At 39.7% G+C, this 22852-nt stretch overlaps 1 protein-coding gene across 3 annotated transcripts in view; it reads left to right on the top strand.

The window, feature by feature from the left end:
• The window catches only part of USP32 (ubiquitin specific peptidase 32), a 257900-nt gene that overhangs the window by 160498 nt on the left and 74550 nt on the right, over positions 1–22852 (top strand). For 2 of the 3 annotated variants that reach the window (XM_073665477.1, XM_073665479.1), the window contains 3 exons: positions 8076–8216; positions 10152–10311; positions 21532–21686. In XM_073665477.1, the coding sequence (XP_073521578.1) occupies positions 8076–8216; positions 10152–10311; positions 21532–21686 (456 nt within the window). The remainder of the gene's footprint in view (positions 1–8075; positions 8217–10151; positions 10312–21531; positions 21687–22852) is intronic. The other variant, XM_073665478.1, reaches the window with a different exon arrangement.

The following is a 22852-nucleotide window of genomic DNA, read 5'->3' as shown; positions in this document are numbered from 1 at the left end:
CTTTACTCACCATTGCTCACATGATGACACTGGAAAGGTAAAACTGAGGTATTGAGGGAGCTATGCTAAGTGGGACATGTTGATTAGTTAAAATAAAACCACATAACTAACTACTCTAGACATTTTTAGAGAACACTTCACTAAACACTGTGGCTGCCATTCCTAAGCTCCATAAAATTAATTTGAATAAACATTGTCTGGTTCATGATCATCATTTCTGGGTCAAAAACTTTATAATATCAATCATTTACAAATTAGTGAGCATATGCCACACATTCTGCATTACCACTGAATTAAAGAGGACCATTTACCATTTTTTTTCTTATTGTACAGGACACATAATAAAATAAGTGCTGCAGACTGGGGAAAAAAAAGTTGTGTTTTTTTTTTAATATATATAAATTTCTCCTCTCCGTTGCGGAGCTATGTATTCAAAGTATTTGTCACTTAAATGGTTACCAGAGAATTGTTGATTGGGGGTGTGTAAGCCATCTTCTTTAATGCTGAACAATCATACACTGGGGAAATGAAAATAAACCCCCACAGTAGCATTGACATAGTCTTCTCTTCTCACTGCAGAGAGATGAAATTTACTGGAGCTCAGCAGAACAGAGTGTGATTAACTGACCGCTTTCAGATCTCATTTTTGGCAGTCACTGTGGGGGAAGGGGCTGTGCTGCAGAGTTGTCTTATTACAAACACTTCTAGAAGCTCTCCTCTCATAATGCTGCCAGCCCTGCCAATCATAAGCAGGAATTCACATACGAGGGGAAATAGAGCACACCCCCATTATAGCTTGGAACAGGCTCTCTGTGAGGCATATTCCCACTATCTGCTCTCCTTACTGCAGAGTATGAATACATATGCTGGAGCACAGCAGACCTGAGTGTGATTAGCAGGTTCCAGCTTTCATCTCCAGCAGTCAGTGTGGGGAGGGGCAGTAGAGCAGAATGGGCAGCATTACACTTGCTTTGGCAATGCTAATGTATATTTGTTCCTGCCAATAAAGCTCATTTGAATTTGAGAGAAGAGCTACTTGAAGTGTTTGTAATGAGGCGCAACTTTTGCTGTACTGCCCCTCTCCCCTCACTGACTGCTGGAGTCTGGACATGAAAGCTGTTAGTTAATCATAGTTCTACTGTGCTCCAACACGTCATCACTATGCAGTGAGAAGAGCAGACTGTAAATACCAAAAGAATGGCTTTATTTGGCTCTGCAGTGCCTTTTACATCACTTGTCTAGTTCGACATTAAAATTTGATGAAAAGTCCTCTTTAAAATTGTATTAGATTGTATGTAATTACCAAAAAACTCAACATTTGAGTCAGATGGTAATCTAAAGTCAAGGTGCTGTAACATTTAATGTTCTCTTAGATACTTTGAGAATTCAAAGAGTGAAATAAGTTTTGGGAGATGATGATGCTGAAGTGTTGCAGACTACTAGCACAATTGTAAAAACACAGCAGGAGACCATTGAGTTGAAAGTATCAATCTATAAAGCAAAACTGATGCCCAGAATTCTAAATAATGGCACTCGGTGCCACTCACACAAAGTGCTAAAGCCACAACTGCAGCAGAGAAGTGCATAGAATTTTAACATATGTACAAGATAGAAACAAATCAGTTTGCAACATTTTATTGATATTTTACTGTGAAATAAATGGGTTGCACAGGATTATAGAAACATGGCTGCTTTTTTCTACAAACAATGCCATACTAGTCCACAGGTTGTATGTAGTATTACAGCTTCACCTTTTGATGTCAGCAGAGCGGTGCTGTAACACCAGACTTTTTTCTTTAAAGCGCTTGTCATTTTTCATTCAGGGTATCCTGCCCCCTAGGTGTGTGTGTCTATCACAGCATTTGAGATGCTAGGAGAAGGGAGGGGGCTCCTTCTCCTGTCCAATCGGCATCCCTGCAACATCATCGCGAGGGCCCGATCGCCTACGATGACTACTTCTGGGTCGGCAAGCCAGTTAGACCATGCTGAGAGCATGATCTAAGAGGCCTCTGTCAGTGCTGAAGAATTGCAATGCATTATACCAGCGATCAGACTACTAAAGGTTAAAGTTTAATTGAAGGACTAAGTAAAACTGGAAAAAATATAAAAACAAAATAATAAGAAAATAAGTTAGAAAAAATGCAAATAATATTATACCCATATTCATGTACAAAAAAAATATTTTGGTATCGCCGCGTCCGGAACGACCCGACCAATAAACCTGTAACACTAGTTATCCCTTTCAGTGAACACTAAAAAAATTAATTAATCAGAAAAAAACTGCTTTTCGATCATACTTTCCAAACAAAAAGTGGAATAAAACGCGATCAAAAAGTCGAATGGAAAGAAAAATGGTATTGCTGAAAACACCATCTTGTCCCGCAAAAAATAACCTGCCATACAGCTCCATCAGCAGAGAAATAAAAAAAGCTATAGCTCTCAGAATATAGCGATGCTAAAACAATTCTTTTTTCTATAACATAGTTTTTACCATATCGTGAACAGCATAAAAAAATAATCCAAAAATAATTCCTGTATTTGCTGGTCTTTCTTCATTCTGCCTCCCAAAAATCGGAATAGAAAGCGATGACATTTTTTTTGTGCTCCCGAAAATGGTACCCATCAAAACGTCAACTCGTTCCTCAAAATGCAACCCTCACATGACTATCGGTAGACACAAAAAAGTTATAGCTCTGAAAATATGGCAATGCAAAAACTAGTTTTTGCAAAAAAATTGTCTGTGTGACAGCAGCCAAACATAAAATCCCGATATAAATCTGGTATCGCTGTTATCGCACCGACCTGAAGAATAAAGCAGTCACTTATACTGCACGAGGAATGGCCTAAAAAAAATAAATAAAAACAATTCTTCACCTGCTGTTGATTTTGTTAATTCTACCTCTCAAAGATCGCAGTAAGGCTCGGCTCATATTTATCCTGCATCAGGGTTTCCGTGTAAATTTCTGAAATACGTGATTCAGACGGAAACCCCGGCAGAAGACTCCCAATTATGAGGCCGCTACAGATACTGTGGATGCCGTGTGGCCTTTGATCCAACGGTGTCGGTCTTTTTAAGGACGCATAAAATTGCAGTTGGCCACAGTTTTGTGCACCTCTGAAAAGGACACTGCTGAAGAGAGGCCAGACGAAGCCCAGAGTAACTCTGCTGTCTCATTATAGTTAATAGATCCCTCGGGGGTTTCATCTGAATCACGTCACTCGGAGATTTAGACGGAAACCCAGATGTAAGTGCTCAGCGTAGAGCGCCAGATAAATGTCATCCAAAATGTTCCCAATAAAAGCTTTTACTCAATCCACAAAAAAGCAAGTCCCCTCTCAGGTCCGTCACCTGTCAATGGAAATATAGGGGGCTTCCACGTTACTGGTAGCACAAAGGTTCTCGAGAAGCACTATGGCTCCCCCTTCCCCCCCCAAAAAAAAATCCAGCAAATTCTGCCTCCCAAATCTAAATGCCCCCCTTTCTCCTGAGCCCTAGTGTGCCACATTTAGCATCCACATGTTTGGCATTTCTGTAGCGATAAGAACCCGCCTAATTTACGGGGTACTCGTCTCCAGAAGCACGAACTGGACATAATGTACTGACACTACAATGGCAGATTTGCAATTTTCACTCAGCAGCATCCACTGCTGCTTGTTTCTGGAAAATACCCATGGAGTCAAAATTGTCACTACACCTGTAGGTAAATTTCTAGAGGAGTTTAATTTCCAAAATGGGGTCACTCGAGGGGAAATTCTGCTCTTCTGATACTTAAGGGCTCTGTATATGGAGTCACCAAATTATTCTACAATAATTTATTCTCACAGTCAAATAGCGCTCCGTCCCTCCTGAGAATCACCGTATGGCTAAGCAGTACAGTACAGCCACATATGGAGTATTGCCACGTTCAGCAAAAATTGTGTGACACATTTTGGAGCCATTTTTACCTGTTTCTCAGTGTGAAAATGTAAAATCTAGGGCTAAAACAAACTTTGTGGTAAAAAATGTAATTATTTTTTCTTCACTGCCCAATGGTATAAAATTCTGTGACACAACCGTTGTGTCAATATGATCACTGCACCCCTAGATGAATTAATTGAGAGGTGTAGTTTGTAAAATTAAGTAACTTATGGAGGGGGGTTCTGATGTCCTGCCCGTTCAGGAGCTCTGCCAATGTGACATAGCACTCTCAAACCATTCCAGCAAAATTTGCACTAGAATATGGAGCTCCTTCCCTTCTGAGCTTTTCTCTGTGCCTCAGAAGTAGTTTTGACCTCATTTTGGGTATTGGCGTACTCAGGAGAAATTGTGTAACAAATTGTATTGTCCATTTTCTTCTATTAACCCTTTTGAAAATTGAAAACATGGGGCTAAAGCAACATTTTAGTGGAAAAAATGGTAATTAGTGTACTCAGGAGAAATGATACAATATATGTTGGGGTATATTTTCTACTGTTACTATTGTGAAAGGGAAAAAATTTGGGGCTAAAGCAACATTTTTCAGGAAAAATGTATTTTTCATTTTCATGGCTCAACATTATAAAATTCTGTGAAGCACCTGTGGGTTCGAGGTGCTCACCACACCTTTAGATAAATTCCTTGAGAGGGGTATAGTTTCCAAAGTGGGGTCAATTGTGGGGGGTTTCCCCTGTTTAGGCACATCAGGCACTCTACAAATGCGACATTACGTCTACTTTCTATTCCAGCTAATTTTGTGCTCCAAAAGTTGAATGACGTTCCTTCACTTCTGAACCATGCCGTGCGCCCAAACAGTAGATTTGCACCACTCAGGTTACTCAGGAGAAATTGCACAACAAATTGTATGGTCCATTTCCCCCTGTTACTCTTGTGAAAATAAAAAATTTGGGGCTAAAGCAAAACATAACATTTACATTTTTTCCTTCCACATTGCTTTAATTCTGGTGAAGCCCCTAAAGGGTTAATACACTTTTTGGGTATAGTTTTTAAAACGGTGCCACTTTTGGGTATGTTCTGTCGCATAGGCCACTCACAGTAACTTCAAATGTGCTGTGGTTCCTAAAAAAAATTAGTTTTGTAAATTTTGTTTGAAAATTGATAAAATTGCTGATAAACCTTCTAACTGCCTAACCAAAAAAAAATATTTAAAAAAAAATGACGCTGATGTAAAGAAGACATGTGGTAAATGTTATTTATTAACTATTTTGTGTGATATGACTCTCTGGCTTAAGGACATAAAAATTAAAAGTTTGAAAATTGCAAAACTTTTCACTTTTTTTTTTAATTTTCATAAATAAACGCAAATCATATTGACCAAAATTTACCACGAACATGAAGTACCACGTGTCACGATAAAACAAGCTCAGATCAGTGGGATCCGTTGAAGCGTTCCAGAGTTGTGACCTCATAATGTGACAGTGGTCAGAATTGACAAAAATTGGCCTGATCAGGAAGGTGAAAACAGGCTTGGGGGTGAAGGAGTTAAAAACACTTTCAGAAAATACTAAATCCTCACTACAGACTGGCCAGTTTATGTTTATAGCTTCGCTGAACAAAATTACACTTGAAAATTGAGTAACTATTTATAAAGTTTCTCACATCTGAGATACATTAAAAATGGAATTAGAATTGCTAATTGATCTTAAACTTGCATATGCTAATGATACAGTAGCACTTTGACAAAACTGTTTAGTCATTATCACATTTTCATGTTTTGCAGTTGAAAAAATTCAAAATTTAAAACTCATTAAAATCAATTTCTGAGCCCTATAAAATCAAAATGAATTTTTCAGATTTGTTAATGCCTTACATTATACATAGGAAGAGAAAGAGGAGTGATTACATTTTAGAAGTGCAGACTTATGTGTAGGCAGGACAATCTGATGTAGTTACATGGCTATGAAAGGAGTGGGATAGCAAATGTAATGGCCTCCCTTCCACATTATAATTCATATACACTGCATTGTGAAAGTATTTGACCCCCTTGAACTTTTCTACCTTTTGCCACATTTCTGGCTTCAAACATAAAGATATAAAATTCTAATTTTTTGGGGAAGAATCAACAACAAGTGGGACACAATCATTAAGTGGAACGAAATTTATTGGATATTTAAAACTTTTTTAACAAATTAAAAACTGAAAAGTGGGGCGTGCAATATTATTCTTCCCCCTTGAGTTAATACTTTGTAGCGCCACCTTTTGCTGCAGTTACTGCTGCAAGTTGCTTGGGATATGTCTCTATCAGTTTTGCACATCGGATGAAATTCTTGCCCATTCTTCCTTGCAAAACAGCTCGAGCTCCTTGAGGTTGGATGGAGAGCGTTTGTGAACAGCAGTTTTCAGCTCTTTCCACAGATTCTCGATTGGATTCAGGTCTGGACTTTGACTTGGCCATTCTAACACCTGGATACATTTATTTTTGAACCATTCCATTGTAGATTTTGCTTTATGTTTGGGATCATTGTCTTGTTGGAAGATAAATCTCCGTCCCAGTCTCAGGTCTTTTGCAGACTCCAACAGGTTTTCTTCCAGAATGGTCCTGTATTTGCCTTCGTCCATCTTCCCATCAATTTTATCCATCTTCCCTGTCCCTGCTGAAGAAAAGCAGGCCCAAACCTTGATGCTGCTACCACCATGTTTGACAGTGGGGATGGTGTTTTGAGGGTGATGAGCTGTGTTGATTTTACGCCAAACATATCGTTTTGCATTGTGGCCAAAAAGTTTGATTTTGGTTTCATCTAACCAGAGCATCTTATTCAACATGTTTGGTGTGTCTCCCAGGTGGCTTGTGGCAAACCTTAAAACAAGACTTTTCATGAATATCTTTCAGAAATGGCTTTCTTCTTGCCACTCTTCCATAAACGCCAGATTTGTGCAGTGTACGAGTGATTGTTGTCCTATGGACAGACTCTCCCACCTCAGCTGTAGATCTCTGCTGTTCATCCAGCGTGATCTTGGGCCTTTTGGCTGCAGCTCTGATCAGTCTTCTCCTTGTTCGAGATGAAAGTTTAGAGGGACGGCCGTGTCTTGGTAGATTTGCAGTGGTCTGATACTCCTTCCATTTCAATATGATCGCTTGCACAGTGCTCCTTGAGATGTTTAAAACTTGGGAAATCTTTTTGTATCCAAATCCGGCTTTAAACTTCGCCACAACAGTGGCAAAAGGTAGAAAATTTCAAGGGGGCTAAGTACTTTCACAATGCACTGTATATATATCATACAGTTGCATGCAGGTCATTGCAAGACAAATCCAATGACGCCTTTATATCTTATTTTTGTTGCTGCATTCCAGAAAAATCAATGTATAAATTCATAAGCAAATGAGGTGGTAAGTGCTCTTGGCCTCTGCCTTTTTAGGTTGTTTTCCCTCCCAGCACCTGCCTCTTTAGCTTTATTGATAACTTCCTGTGTGTATGACATTAGGCAAGGAAATCGGACAGTGCGCTATCAATCAATCTAAAGAGGCTGGTGCTGGACGGTGAAACAACCTGGGAAGGTAGACACTTGGAAAGTTATCTGTCACATCAAGAGCAATTAACGCTTCAATTTGTATATGGGTTAGAACTCTTCTCACTTGGGACTGCTGCAACAGATATGAAGATATAAAGGTGGTAATGGATTTGACATTCAAAGACCTACATGCCCTTATGTGTAGTTTGGAGGTTGATCTTACTGACCGATTCCCTTTAATAAATATACTTCCTATTTTTTCTTCAGGTCAAATAACTTCTAGCTACACTTTTGACCCTTATGGTTGTTCTGTCATACATTATTTTCTCTTCTCAGAAATAGATGTATAAATGGCCTTGTTTCAGAATATAATGCTTCCAAATGTAGTTTTGTCAGTGAAAAGTTGGAAAATAAATAAATGTACCCATTAAAGAGGAAATTATTTTTATCACTCATCATCTGATACCTGTGATGTGGTCTCAGAAGCTGTAAGAATATAAAGAAAAATTGATTGTCCGTTGTGTACTTTTTTTTATTGTTTTTGAAAGAAATATTCTTCAATCATTATAAATTGACAAAAACACAAAATACTTAATTTTATTTTAACAGCATATGTTAGTAAGTTAATATTCTCTATTGTTCCTTCTAGGTACCTTCCTTAACCCTGGAAGGAGGCCGTTTAAAACAAAATCCATCTCTTTTTCGGGGAAAAGATTATGAAATCGTTCCTGAGCCAGTATGGAGAGCCTTGTATCACTGGTATGGAGCAAACCTGTCCTTACCTCGACCAGTAAGTAGTAATTCACATTCACATGTCATAGAATTCTGGGTGCATAATGGAAATTGATTTTACTTGCGCCCCACTTTTCATGTTCATAGAGGCATGACTGACCACAAGAAAAATATATTTGATGTCATATAAAGCTTGATCATGTCATCACATCATCAGACTGTGATAAAGTGTCTAATATGAAGGTTGCAGTCATGAAAGTGGTGTAAAGTCCAAATATAATTTGTATCTGTAGGTAACATATATATTAGGAAAGCTTTCCTAATATCCCAATGTGTACAATCTAATCTATTACGAGAAAAAATAAATAAATAAATTGTATTATAATTTTTTTTTTTTTTTTCATAGTAGATTGGATTGCACACATTGGGATATTAGGAAAGCTTTATATAAGCTTTAATCCTTATATTGGATTTACTACTTTATTCAGTACGGTTGTCGTTTCATGAGGAGTGGACTCTCACTACTAACCTTTTCAGAAATTACTTCTTTTTTTTAAATCTAATATTTTAGTCTCAATTGAAAATGACAGAGAAGAGTCTTGAAACCTCTGAAAATAAGTCATGTAAATATGGTTTAAAGGAAACCTGTCAGTTGATTCATGTTGCTAAAACTACTCCCCACATGAATCAGAGTCTGGTTGCAGCCAGGTATATTGTTTCTGAAACGCTCCCACGTTTCTGAGAAAACATAGTTTGAAGATCCAGTCTGGTCGGCCATTTGGCTGGCTTCTCTTCGCACCACTCCAGGTGATTAACTGGTCTCCCTCAAGTGTGAAAATACCTGTCAATCCCCTGGAGAAGTGATGGGAGAAGCTGGTTGGGTCTCTACCAGATGAGTCTTGTCTCTCCCTTTTACACCCATCAGCTCTTCAAAGTATGTTTTCTCAGAAACGCTGTGGTATTTCAGAGTAACTCATTCCTGGCTGCAGTCACACAGCCAGGCTCTAATTCATGCTGGCCGTGGTTGGGCAGTATGACTTTAGTGACACTTTGTGCTATGTGGATAATTATAAGGAGAGTGCTACAAAGTTGTCCATTTAACTAAGCCAGATTTTTATGCAACCTCGACATATGCAGTGGGGGAAATAATTATTTGATCCCTTGCTGTTTTTGTAAGTTTGCCCATTGACAAAGACATGAACAGTCTATAATTTTAGGGGTAGGTTAATTTTAACATTGAGAGATCGAATATCCCCAAAAAAACAAGAAAATCACATTATATAAATCATACATTTATTTGCATTTTGCAGTGAGAAATATGTATTTGATTCCCTACAAATCATTGAGTTCTGGCTCATACAGACCACTTAGCCGCTCTTAATCAACTCGTTACCTGCATTAAAGACAGCTGTCTTACATAGTCACCTGTATAAAAGAGTCCTGGCCACAGACTCAATTAATCAGTCAGACTCTAACCTCTACAACATGGGCTTTTGGCCGAGCGTTCATGTGTTCTCTATGAGAAAGTCGTCAGACACGTCTGGCGGTGGCTTATCTCCGGGAGAACAAAGTGATTGGCATTCCTAAATCGGACATGCCCGATCGACATCTCCCATGACAATAAGTTATCCGGGGCGCCCAAAAACATTAGACTCCCAGAAGAAGTTTTCAGTGGGTTAATTCGACATTGGTCTGTGTATATGGGAGAATAGTCCACACAGGAATATTTGCCAGTGGATCCTATTCCTTACAATTAGATCAAATTTTCCATGACAATCACTCAGGAGAAAGAATGTGTTTTATTTTTGATTTTCTCATTACACAGAGGATAATATGATTTCTCAGAAATGTGGAACAAAAATTGTCCAGCATAAACAAGCATTCAATATGACAAGTGTGATTCTAATGTTTGGTTTTCTTTTCCTCCGGTTAGGCCTGCTAACCCATTCAGGACAATATGTTGGGCTTCATTTGACTGTATGCCTTTTTCTAGGTCATCAGAAACAGCAAATCAAACCTTCCTGAACTGGAACTTTTTCCACGCTATCTACTTTTCCTGAGACAGCAGCCTGTGACTCGCCAACAGCAGTCTAACATCTGGGTGAATATGGGTATGATGAGCCTGAGAATGTTTCCTCAGCATTTACCCAGAGGTAACGTAAGAATGCAGCAAGAATGGGATGGCACAGCTTTCATGCAAGTGTTACGCCTGCTAGCTCTGCAACCTGCATTTCCACACAATGGGGCTTTAACCTAAGGTCATGCACAAGAAAACTGATTAATAAAAATGAACTATAACAATAAGGTAATAAATGACTGTGTGCAGGTAGTCTCTTATTTTTTTTCTTCTTCCCACTGATTATATGACCAAGACAATCAGAAAAATTGATGCTGATATCTAATCACAAAAAATGTCCATAGACCTGATTCCCCATAAACATGCACTTTCTGAAAGTGGCTTTCTGCCAGGGAGGGGGGAGGGGAAGTACAGATCACTCTCAACATGATAAACTAGGTTCCATGTTTTGCTCTGAATCCATTATACCCTTTCTACAAAGCAGAACAAAAACAGAAATTGACTTCTTGAACCCTATGTCCAAAGCATAAAAAATGGAGTTGTGCATCTGTCACAATATTACCTTAACTTTGCCCCCTAGAATCTTTTCTTTTCCGCTATACTTCTTTTCATTGCTAAAAAAATTAGTTAATCTCTTGTTTGTTACATTGGACTAGAAAATAAAGTACATTGGTTTTTTTTTTTACCACGTGTAGGGCTATAAACTAAAAGTATCTGGGTCAGTATGCGTGTGATATTTCCATGGATACTTTAGAAAAAAATAAATGTTAATGAAATCAAGATATAATATACAAGTTTCAAAATCTGTTTTATTCCAGGCATAACATTGTTAGTAATGTTTACATTAGTTAACTATTGCTATGTTATGTCCACATTACCATGGTTCCAGCGTTATTAAATTATTATGACCAGTCCATGGAACGATACACAGTTATATTTTTAAAGGGGTTTTCTGGGAATAAATAAAAAAACAGTAATGGAAATATTTTTATTATTAAATTCCTAAATACCCTTAATTAGCATATTGCACTATATTCGTCTATACAGTTAATTACTATTGTACATAAAAATGGCTGCCATCTTGTTTACACTGACAAAAATAGTCCTAGAATGTTAATAGGACAGTTGCCTGTGAGCATGTGCAGTAGGAAGCTCCTCCTCCTCTCCTGTGCAGTAGGAAGCTCCTCCTCCTCTCCTGTGCAGTAGGAAGCTCCTCCTCCTCTCCTGTGCAGTAGGAAGCTCCTCCTCCTCTCCTGTGCAGTAGGAAGCTCCTCCTCCTCTCCTGTGCAGTAGGAAGCTCCTCCTCCTCTCCTGTGCAGTAGGAAGCTCCTCCTCCTCTCCTGTGCAGTAGGAAGCTCCTCCTCCTCTCCTGTGCAGTAGGAAGCTCCTCCTCCTCTCCTGTGCAGTAGGAAGCTCCTCCTCCTCTCCTGTGCAGTAGGAAGCTCCTCCTCCTCTCCTGTGCAGTAGGAAGCTCCTCCTCCTCTCCTGTGCAGTAGGAAGCTCCTCCTCCTCTCCTGTGCAGTAGGAAGCTCCTCCTCCTCTCCTGTGCAGTAGGAAACTCCTCCTCCTCTCCTGTGCAGTAGGAAGCTCCTCCTCCTCTCCTGTGCAATAGGAAGCTCCTCCTCCTCTCCTGTGCAATAGGAAGCTCCTCCTCCTCTCATGTGCAATAGGAAGCTCCTCCTTCTCTCCTGTGCAGTAGGAAGCTCCTCCTTCTCTCCTGTGCAGTAGGAAGCTCCTCCTTCTCTCCTGTGCAGTAGGAAGCACCTTCCTTTCACGTGCAGTAGGAAGCACCTTCCTTTCACGTGCAGTAGGAAGCACCTTCCTTTCACGTGCAGTAGGAAGCACCTTCCTTTCACGTGCAGTAGGAAGCACCTTCCTTTCACGTGCAGTAGGAAGCACCTTCCTTTCACGTGCAGTAGGAAGCACCTTCCTTTCACGTGCAGTAGGAAGCACCTTCCTTTCACGTGCAGTAGGAAGCACCTTCCTTTCACGTGCAGTAGGAAGCACCTTCCTTTCACGTGCAGTAGGAAGCACCTTCCTTTCACGTGCAGTAGGAAGCACCTTCCTTTCACGTGCAGTAGGAAGCACCTTCCTTTCACGTGCAGTAGGAAGCACCTTCCTTTCACGTGCAGTAGGAAGCACCTTCCTTTCACCTGCAGTAGGAAGCACCTCCCCTTCCTTTCACCTGCAGTAGGAAGCACCTCCCCATCCTTTCACGTGCAGTAGGAAGCACCTCCCCTTCCTTTCATGTGCAGTAGGAAACTGCCTCCCTCTATTGTATATAGAGAAATAAAATATACAGTACAGAACAAAAGTTTGGACACACCTTCTCATTTAAAGATTTTTCTGTATTTTCATGACTTTGAAAATTGTACATTCATACTGAAGGCATCAAAACTATGATGGAATTATATACTTAACAAAAAAGTGTGAAACAACTGAAAATATGTCTTATATTCTAGGTTCTTCAAAGTAGCCACCTTTTGCTTTGATGACTTCTTTGCACACTCTTGGCATTCTCTTGATGAGCATCAAGAGGTTGTCACCGGAAATGGTTTCCCAACAATCTTGAAGGAGTTCCCAGAGATGCTTAGCACTTGTTGGCCCTTTTGCCTTCATTCTGCGGTCCAGCTCACCCCAAACCATCTCGATTGGGTTCAAGTCTGGTGACTGCGTAGCACCCCATCACTCTCCTTCTTGGTCAAATAGCCCTTACACAGCCTGGAGGTGTGTTTGGGGTCATTGTCCTGTTGAAAAATAAATGATGGTCCAACTAAACGCAAACCGGATGGAATAGCATGCCTCTGCAAGATGCAGTGGTAGCCATGCTGGTTCAGTATGCCTTCAATTTTGAATAAATCCCCAGCAGTGTCACCAGCAAAGCACACCTCCTCCTCCATGCTTCATGGTGGGAACCAGGCATGTAGAGTCCATCCGTTCACCTTTTCTGCGTCGCACAAAGACACGGTGGTTGGAACCAAAGGTCTCAAAATTGGACACATCAGACCAAATAACAGATTTCCACTGGTCTAATGTCCATTCCTTGTGTTCTTTAGCCCAAACAAGTCTCTTCTGCTTGTTGCCTGTCCTTAGCAGTGGTTTCCTAGCAGCTATTTTACCATGAAGGCCTGCTGCACAAAGTCTCCTCTTAACAGTTGTTGAAGAGATGTGTCTGATGCTAGAACTCTGTGGCATTGACCTGGTCTCTAATCTGAGCTGCTGTTAACCTGCGATTTCTGAGGCTGGTGACTCGGATAAACTTATCCTCAGAAGCAGAGGTGACTCTTGGTCTTCCTTTCCTGGGGCGGTCCTCATATGAGCCAGTTTCTTTGTAGCACTTGATGGTTTTTGCAACTGCACTTGGGGACACATTCAAAGTTTGCCCAATTTTTCAGACTGACTGACCTTCATTTCTTAAAGTATTGATGGCCACTCGTTTTTCTTTACTTTTTTCTTGCCATAATACAAATTCTAACAGTCTATTCAGTAGGACTATCAGCTGTGTATCCACCTGACTTCTGCACAACACAGCTGATGGTCACAACCCCATTTATAAGGCAAGAAATCCCACTTATTAAACCTGACAGGGCACACCTGTGAGGTGAAAACCATTTCCGGTGACTACCTCTTGAAGCTCTTCAAGAGAATGCCAAGAGTGTGCAAAGTAGTCATCAAAGCAAAAGGTGGGTACTTTGAAGAACCTAGAATATAAGACATATTTTCAGTTGTTTCACACTTTTTTGTTAAGTATATAATTCCACATGTGTTAATTCATAGTTTTGATGCCTTCAGTGTGAATGTACAATTTTCAAAGTCATGAAAATACAGAAAAATCTTTAAATGAGAAGGTGTGTCCAAACTTTTGGTCTGTGCTGTATATATCAAAGGGGTGGGATTTCCACAAATGTTTTTTAAGCTACTAACACAAATGTTGTAAGCTAGTTTTCATGTGTAGGAACGTGCTACAAGTGGATATTCTGATCTGATACTGGATATGATGGGAGAGCTGCAGTAAAATTAAATCTCACACACTGCTGTCTACCCTGTCTTTCGGAAGAATGCCGAGTGGCTGCTGTGATCCAGAGAACCTCTGCCATGTACTGTGAAGGTATAGCTCCAGGTCACAGGAATGGAGTTTCTTACTGCACATACTCACTAGCACCTGTCATAATATTCTAGGACAGGTTTCTGTCAGTGTAACAAGAAGGTGGACATGTTAACTTTATAAGGATTACCTCCCCAGGCGAAAGAAATGTGATTTGCTTATTGAAAGTACTTAGCAATTTATTTAGAATGGCATTTCCTGTACTTTTTTTCTATTCCCAGAGAATCCCTTTAAGCAGCCAGCAGTATTGTTCTGTATTGATGTTATTCTTGTGCAGACCATAGGCTTTGCTGCTTCAAAATATTGAAAAATCGAAATGTGTAATTCTTCGGTTGTAGAGTATAAAATCAGTTTTTTAGACTGGATGACTTGGTTTAGAAATACATTCCAGCCTTTACTCCAAATCTTACCATATAATTTGTATCCAAACCAATGAATGGCTTTATTAATGGTAATAAAAGGTTGGTGTCTTTTTCTTTTTGCCGTGCACTAATTGTTGTCAAATGAATCCTTAATCTTTGTTTTTTTAATTATTTTCCAAATGAGCTTTCTTGCTGTAATCTTACAACTAATCCTCTTACCTGTAATTGCTGAAAATTTGCTGTTTCTTTTTAAGGGATATTGTGGTACAGTGTGTGATACCGTTAAGGTAACATTGTTGCTTTGCTAATCAGAGCGCTGTCATGTGTAACCGTAGGTTGAATAATTTTATGGTATTGCATGCTACCTTGTGAAATTATACATATTCCAAACCAAAAGCAATTAAAAAAAAAGAAAATCCCACAATATTAGCTGGCCGACCAAGGATGCTGCTTGCTCCCGGCCAGGAACTATTATTGATGGCCTGGCTACCTTTTAAAGGGAAATCTACTGTTATTTTTTTCCTTATTATATAGAATACTAGATAATATTACTTATTTTGTTTCATGTGGATAAATTGCCAATTGCATTTTTTTAAGCTATTTGAATAAAACAATGTCTTTTTTTTTTCTTTAATTCATTTTCATTTACAGTGGCTTGCGAAAGTATTCACCCCCTTGGCTTTTTACTTACAGCCTGTGTTTAAATATTTTTGTAATCAGATTTGTGTGTGGAATCATCAGCACTTAACTAATCTAACTTGGTGAAGTGAGAAAATTATAGGCATAAATTAAATGTATGGGATCATATAACTAAAAATTGGCATGTGTATATGTATTCATTCCTTTTGCGATGCAACCCCTAAAAATTTCTGGTGCAAGCAATTACCTTCATAAGTCACATGCTTAGAGAAAGGAAGTCCACCTGTGTGCAATCTAAGTGTCACATGGTCTGTCAGTATATACACACCTTTTCTGAAAGGCCACAGAGGCTGCAACACCATTGAGCAAGAGGCACCACTAACAAACAACATCATGAAGACCATGGAGATCTCCAAACAAGACCAGGACAAAGTTATTGAGAAGTACAAGTCAGGGTTGGGTTATAAAAAATATCCCAATCTATGATGATTCCCCAGAGCACAATCAAATCCATAATCATCAAATGGAAAGAGCATGGTACCACAACAAACCTGCCAAGAGAGGGCCGCCCTTCGGCAGCATGAACAGAGGAAATGGTCGGAGTCGAGGGGAAGATGGATGGTGTAAAATCAGGACTGTAGAGTCGGTAAGCCAAATCTCCGACTCTTCAATTTCCACAACTCCGACTCCACAGCCCTGCCTCACTACTGAGCATGTACATAAAGTGCAGCACAGATTCATCTCAACTAAAAGCCGAGATACTTAGATCAGGAATAGGAAAGATATTTATAGAACATTTCATAACTTTCCCAAATACTTATGAAAAAATTTACAGCACATACTGCATTGTACTACTGTACCCAATTTATTATATATTTTAGGAGTTGGTCATTTTATACTAACTCCACCAAAATCGAAGGATATTCTTGAGCAAAACCTATTTCAGTCTGTCAGTGATTTGAGACTGGGATGGAGGTTCACCTTCCAACAAGACAATGACCCAAAGCATACTGCTAAAGCAACACGCGAGTGGTTTAAGGGGAAACATGTAAATGTTTTGGGAGTAGCCTAGTCAAAGCCCAGACCTTAATACAATTGAGAGTTTGTGGTGAGACTTGAAGATTGCTGTTCTACAGAGGAAACCATCTAACTTGAAGGAGCTGGAGGAGTTTTGCTTTGAGGAATGGGCAAAAATTCCACTGGCAAGATGTGGAAAGCTCATAGAGACTTATCCAAAGCGATTTGCAGCTGTAATTGCTGCAAAATGAGGCTCTACAAAGTACTGACTTCAGGGGGGTGAATAGTTATGCACACTGAAGTTTTCAGTTATTTTGTCCTATTTGTTGTTTGCTTCACAATAGAAAGAAAACAAAGTGTTCATAGTTGTAGGCATATTTTGTACATGAACGGATGCAAACCCTCAAAATAAAAAAACAGGGAAATTCAAGGTTGTGTGGTAGCAAAACACGAAAAATGCCAAGGGGGAAGAATACTTTCACAAGCCGCTGTACATTTAGCGAGATCGCACACTTAAAGTGAACTAGTTTTGTTAAACTTAAAGGGGTTGTCCAGTCTTAAAGAAGTTGTCCACTATTTTTTCATTGATACCCTAGGGCATCAATGTTTGATCGGCCGGGGTACCGCACCCGGCACCCCCGTCGATCAGCTGTTATCGGTGCCACCGGCCGGAAGTACTTACTTGCGGTGCTTGGCTGTCTAGCTGTAGTGGCCGCTACAGGTACTCCACATCCGCCTCCCATTGAATTGAATCGGAGGCGGATGTATAGTACCCCGTGGCGGCCACTACAGCTAGACGGCCTAGCACCGCAAGTAAGTACTTACGGACGGATGCCGCCGCCGGCACCGATAACAGCTGATAGGCAGGGGTGCCAGGTGCGGGACCCCAGTCGATAAAACAATGATGCCCTAACCTACGGATAGGGGGGAATCAATGAAAAAGTAGTGGACAACTTCGTTAAGTTACAAGTCTGCAGTCACTCTATGTGACTGCTAACTTGTGACTCCTCACATCACGTGCACTGCGTGTGATGAGGATTTGCGGGCGATCATGTGACCGCAAATATGCGATTTGTATACTCCCGGCCACATTGTGACCAGATTGTTTCCAGCCTCACTCAATGCAAGTGTATTGAGAGAGACCGCTTCCATCTAGTCTGCATGTGATCAAATCATGCTCCCGGCACCAGAGAATTCTGACGAAGGATTCACAAGTCTGCAGTCACATAGAGTGACTGCAGACTTATAGCTTAAGACCAGACATCCCCTTTAATACTCCATTATCATTTCTGTTCTTCTATATACATATCACATTGCATAGGTATGTTTTCTGTATTTACTTTTAAATACCATTTTACAATTTAGGTATATATATATTTTTTATGTATCAACAATATTCTGCCTTTGACATTTCAACATCCCTTTCTTGTTTGTTACATCAAACATCAATTTTACGATCACCATCTTTTCCCCTGTCTTAAATTTCCTCTTATGTGAATATGAGGGAACAGTTGTTAGCAGCAGACAAAGCAAAATCTGTTACTAGTCCTTAATCCGCTTAACCTTAGGATGTAAAAGCAGTGGAAATCCGTAACCCTTTACTGTCCACACAGATGCCTTTACCACCTGCAGACAAAATGACTTATTAATGAACTGGTACATTTTCTTAAGCACACGACCTCAAAAATTTTGAACAATTTTCCGTCCTGCTTGTCTTTCATTTTACTAAATTTCCAAAAAATAAAATCTTAAAGGTTACATTCCTATAGAGCCCTTGATTTGTCTTTTTGCATTTTTTTTCCCAAAAGAAAGAGAACTTTTTCTGGTGACCCTATTGAGAGAAATGCTTATTCAGTATATTATCCCAGTTAGCAGGGCTGAGATCAAGAAACAGTCGTTATATGGCAAACAGGACTTTAAACGTCCTTTGATCAAGCTTCTTGTTAAAGGGAACCTGTTACTAGATTCATTCTGCCCGAACCACGGTCTGCATCAATCAGAGTCTGGCTGCTCAATTGCTGTCAGATCTTATTTACTCTAAAATGCCGCAGTGTGTCAGTGAAAACATAGTTTGAAAAGCCTGCCGGGGACCATTGGGAGAGATCTAACTAGTCCAGTGCGGCCCCCAGCCGAATTCTCCTCACCCTGCTTCAATTGATTAACAAGTCTTTGCATATGTACACGTGGGAGAGACATGTCAATCAACTGGGCTGGGACAGGGAGAAGCCAGCCAAGGGGTCGTGGAGGACTAGTCCTGTTTCTCCCTGTGGTCCAAAGCTGGCTTTCATACTATATTTTCTCTGCAACACAGCAAAGAAGAAAAAAATCACTTTATTCAAGAGCTCACTAAAATTTAGATCTACAAGTGGATGCTACATTAAAAATATTCTTTGCCTATTATTCTAGACTGGTATTACAAAATGAATAAGGCACTAATAATAATAATAAAAAAAAAAAAAAAATTTGTATTTATTCCATCCTCTAATTATAGCAGTGTAGTGCTATGGTCCGCAATGTCCCTTTTACTTTTAAGAAAGTTTTAATATGAAACCCAAAAACTTGTTTTTATATTTTTTTGTGCACCAATCCTATTAAAATGTGGATGTAAAATAAAATAAATATTTAACACCTGCTTCGATCCTCAAAAAATACTGCCAGTTTCCTGTTACATATTCTAAGATGTAAGTCCCTCACAACTATTTTTTTTTAATAGTTTCAGTGTATCTAAATTAATAAAGTCCTATAGTACCAGACTAAATGCAAGCACTGCATAATCTAATCTGATAGTCTTATTACCTTCCTTGAATCTTGAGGACAAATGAAAGTTAGTAAGATTACAAAATCAGGCTATTCAAAGTTAGTTTTTAGTTTATTCCCATGGAATTAACATATATTATATTTTTTTATTTTATTTTAGGTGCTTTGAAACTTAAAAAAAATGGGCCTCTCCATTCCTTCACACATTTATTATATACAGTGGGTACGGAAAGTATGCAGACCTCTTTGAATTTTTCACTCTTTGTTTCATTGCAGCCATTTGGTAAATTCTAAAAAGTTCATTTTTTTCTCATTAAAGTACACTCTGCACCCCATCTTGACTGAAAAAAACAGAATTGTAGAAATGTTTGCATATTTATTAAACAAGAAAAACTGAAATATCACATGGTCATAAGTATTCAAACCCTCAGACCCTTTGCTCAGTATTGAGTAGAAGCACCCTTTTGAGCTAGTACAGCCATGAGTCGTCTTAGGAATGATGCAACGAGTTTTTCACACCTGGATTTGGGGATCCTCTGCCATTCTTCCTTGCAGATCCTCTCCAGTTCCATCAGGTTGGATGGTGAATGTTGGTGGACAGCTATTTTCGGGTCTCTCCTGAGATGCTCAATAGAGTTTAGGTCAGGGCTCTGGCTGAGCCAGTAAAGAATGGTCACAGAGTTGTTCTGAAGCCACTCCTATGTTATTGTAGCTGTGTGCTTATTGTCTTGTTGGAAGGTGAAGCTTCGGCCAAGTCTGAGGTCCAGAGCACTCTGGAAGAGGTTTTCATCCAGGATATCTCTGTACTTGGCCGCATTCATGTTTCATTCAGTTGCAACCAGTCGTCCTGTCCATGCAGCTGAAAAACACACCCATAGCATGATGCTGCCACCACCATGTTTCACTGTTGGGATTGTATTGGGTAGGTGATGAGCAGTGCCTGATTTTCTCCACACATACCGCTTAGAATTATCACCAAAAAGTTCTTTCTTCATCTCCTCAGACCAGAGAATCTTATTTCTCGTAGTCTGGGAGTCCTTCATGTGTTTTTGAGCAAACTCTATGCGGGCTTTCATATGTCTTGCACTGAAGAGAGGCTTCCGTCGGGCCACTCTGACATAAAGGCCCGACTGGTGGAGGGCTGCAGTGATAGTTGACTTTGTGGAACTTTCTCCAATCTCCCTACTGCATCTCTGGAGCTCAGCCACAGTGATCTTGGGGTTCTTCTTTACCTTTCTCACCAAGGCTCTTCTCCCACGATTGCTCAGTTTGGCTGGATGGCCAGGTCTAGGAAGACTTCTGGTGGTCCCAAACTTCTTCCATTTAAGGATTATGGAGGCCACCGTGCTCTTAGGAACCTTGAGTAATGCAGAAATTCTTTTATAACCTTGGCCAGATCTGTGCCTTGCCACAATTCTGTCTCTGAGCTCCTTGGGCAGTTCCTTTGAGCTCATGATTCTCATTTGGTCTGACATGCACTGTGAGGTCTTATATAGACAGGTGTGTGCCTTTCCAAATCAAGTCCTATCAGTTTAATTAAACACAGCTGGACTCCAATGAAGGAGTAGAACCATCTCAAGGAGGATTACAAGGAAATGGACAGCATGTGACTTAAATATGAGTGTCTGAGCAAAGGATCTGAATACTTATGACCATGTGATATTTCAGTTTTTCTTTTTTAATAAATTTGCAAAAATTTCTACATTTCTGTATTTTTTCAGTCAAGATGGGGTGCAGAGTGTACTTTAATGAGAAAAAAATGAACTTTTTAGAATTTACCAAATGGCTGCAATGAAGCAAAGAGTGAAAAATTCAAAGGGGTCTGAATACTTTCCATACCCACTGTATGCCCTTTGCATTACAATCTTTTCATTTTTTTTATTTCATGGTAATGAATATCTAATAATGAAAATAAAACCAAAACTTTAAGGGTATGCGCACATAGTGCATTTTTGATGCAGTAAATCCGTGCGGAATTGGCCCCAAAAACGCATTGCAAACCTTATCCCAGCATTTTCTATAAGATTTTGCAAGATCTGTGCACATGATCTGGATTTTTCCTTACAGAATTTCATGTGCGTTAAAAGAAGCAGCATGTTTATTCTTTGTGCGTTTTTCCTATACATGCATTGGGAAAAAATTCTTGGCAAATCCGCAGGAAAAAACGCATCAAAAAACACTGCGGATTTTCCACCATGTTTTTGCTGCCAAGAGGTGCAGAACCTTGCAGAAACACTGCAGAAATTTTTGCAAGCAAATCCTGATCATGTGACCATACACTTAGCTGAAACGATTTTATCAGTAGTTGAGAAAGGTTCCTTAAGTTGCATTCCAAAGAAATTGGTTGACTCTGAACCACTGTATCATGCCCTTGAATTCTGTGTATTTATGTACATTTCTTTTCCCCAAAAAATAGGAAATGTGCCATCTCCAAATGCGCCTTTGAAAAGAGTTTTAGCATATACCGGGTGCTTCAGCCGCATGCAGACGATAAAAGAAATCCATGAGTACCTCTCTCAGCGTTTACGCATTAAAGAAGAGGATATGCGTTTGTGGTTATATAATAGTGAGGTAATGTATGACATTCTGAATTCTTAATGTTTTAATAAATATGCAGACAAATATTTACTTATTCATACTATAGACCAGTTCACACTTTTTTTTTTTTATTCTCCTTTTAAATGCATGGCCAGCTCATTTTTGCACTCCTTCAGAAACTAATGGTGATATGAACAGGCGTTAAACTTTTTGGAACATGCAAAAAATCCTAAATAACAATCCAGCAATTCCTGACCATAGTTTCCTTGTCCTCAGGGGCGTACATAGAAATCATGAAGCCCCAGTTCTAATTGGAAAAAAAAAATAATAAATTGTCGGTGTCACAGAAGAGCATATCTCGCAACTATCCAGCCTTTACATAGTAATTTTACTCCTGCTGAAGTCTTAGATTCCCCTTTCATTGCCCCCATAAAGTATTATGCAAACAAAAGTGACCGACAAACACAGTATGATACCCCCATGGTGAATTTCTCCTCATGCACAGTATAATGAACCTACTGTACCCCACTTCAACTCCCAAAGCACAGTATGGTGACCCCAATACAGTATGCGCCCCCAACTGTGACTCCCACACAGCTCCATGCACTATAATGGGCCTACATACAGTATAATGGCCTGCAGTAGCCATCCAAACAGTATAATGGCCCCCACACAGTATGATGGACCCACACAAACCTTCACACTGTATAATTGCTTGCATACCGTATAATGGGGCCCAACATAGCCTTCCTTATAGTATAATGCACTCCCCATGGTCCTCCATAAAATATAGTGCACTCACCATGGTCCTCCATAAAATATAATGCACTTCCCATGGTCCTCCATAGAATATAATGCTCTCCCCAATGTCCTCTATACAATATAATGCACCCTCCGTGGTCCTCCATATAATAAAATGCTCTCCCCATGACCCTGCATACAATATAATAAACCCCCATGGTCCTGCATACAATATAATACACCAAACATGATCCTGCATACAATATAATGCACCCCCCATGGTCCTGCATACAATATAATGCACACCCCATGGTCCTCCATAAAATATAATGCACACCCTATGGTCCTCCATACATTATAATGCACTCCCCATGGTCCTCCATACAATATAATGCACCCCCCACGGTCCTCCATACAATATAATGCACCCCCCTTGGTCCTGCATACAATATAATGTA

Source organism: Phyllobates terribilis, unplaced genomic scaffold (assembly GCF_046119375.1).
Source record: "Phyllobates terribilis strain yellow unplaced genomic scaffold, ASM4611937v1 Scaffold_2__4_contigs__length_985480577, whole genome shotgun sequence".
NCBI classification, from domain to species: Eukaryota; Metazoa; Chordata; class Amphibia; order Anura; family Dendrobatidae; genus Phyllobates; species Phyllobates terribilis.
Note: the sequence above shows the minus strand (reverse complement) of the source record. Positions and strands in the feature narration are given on the sequence as shown.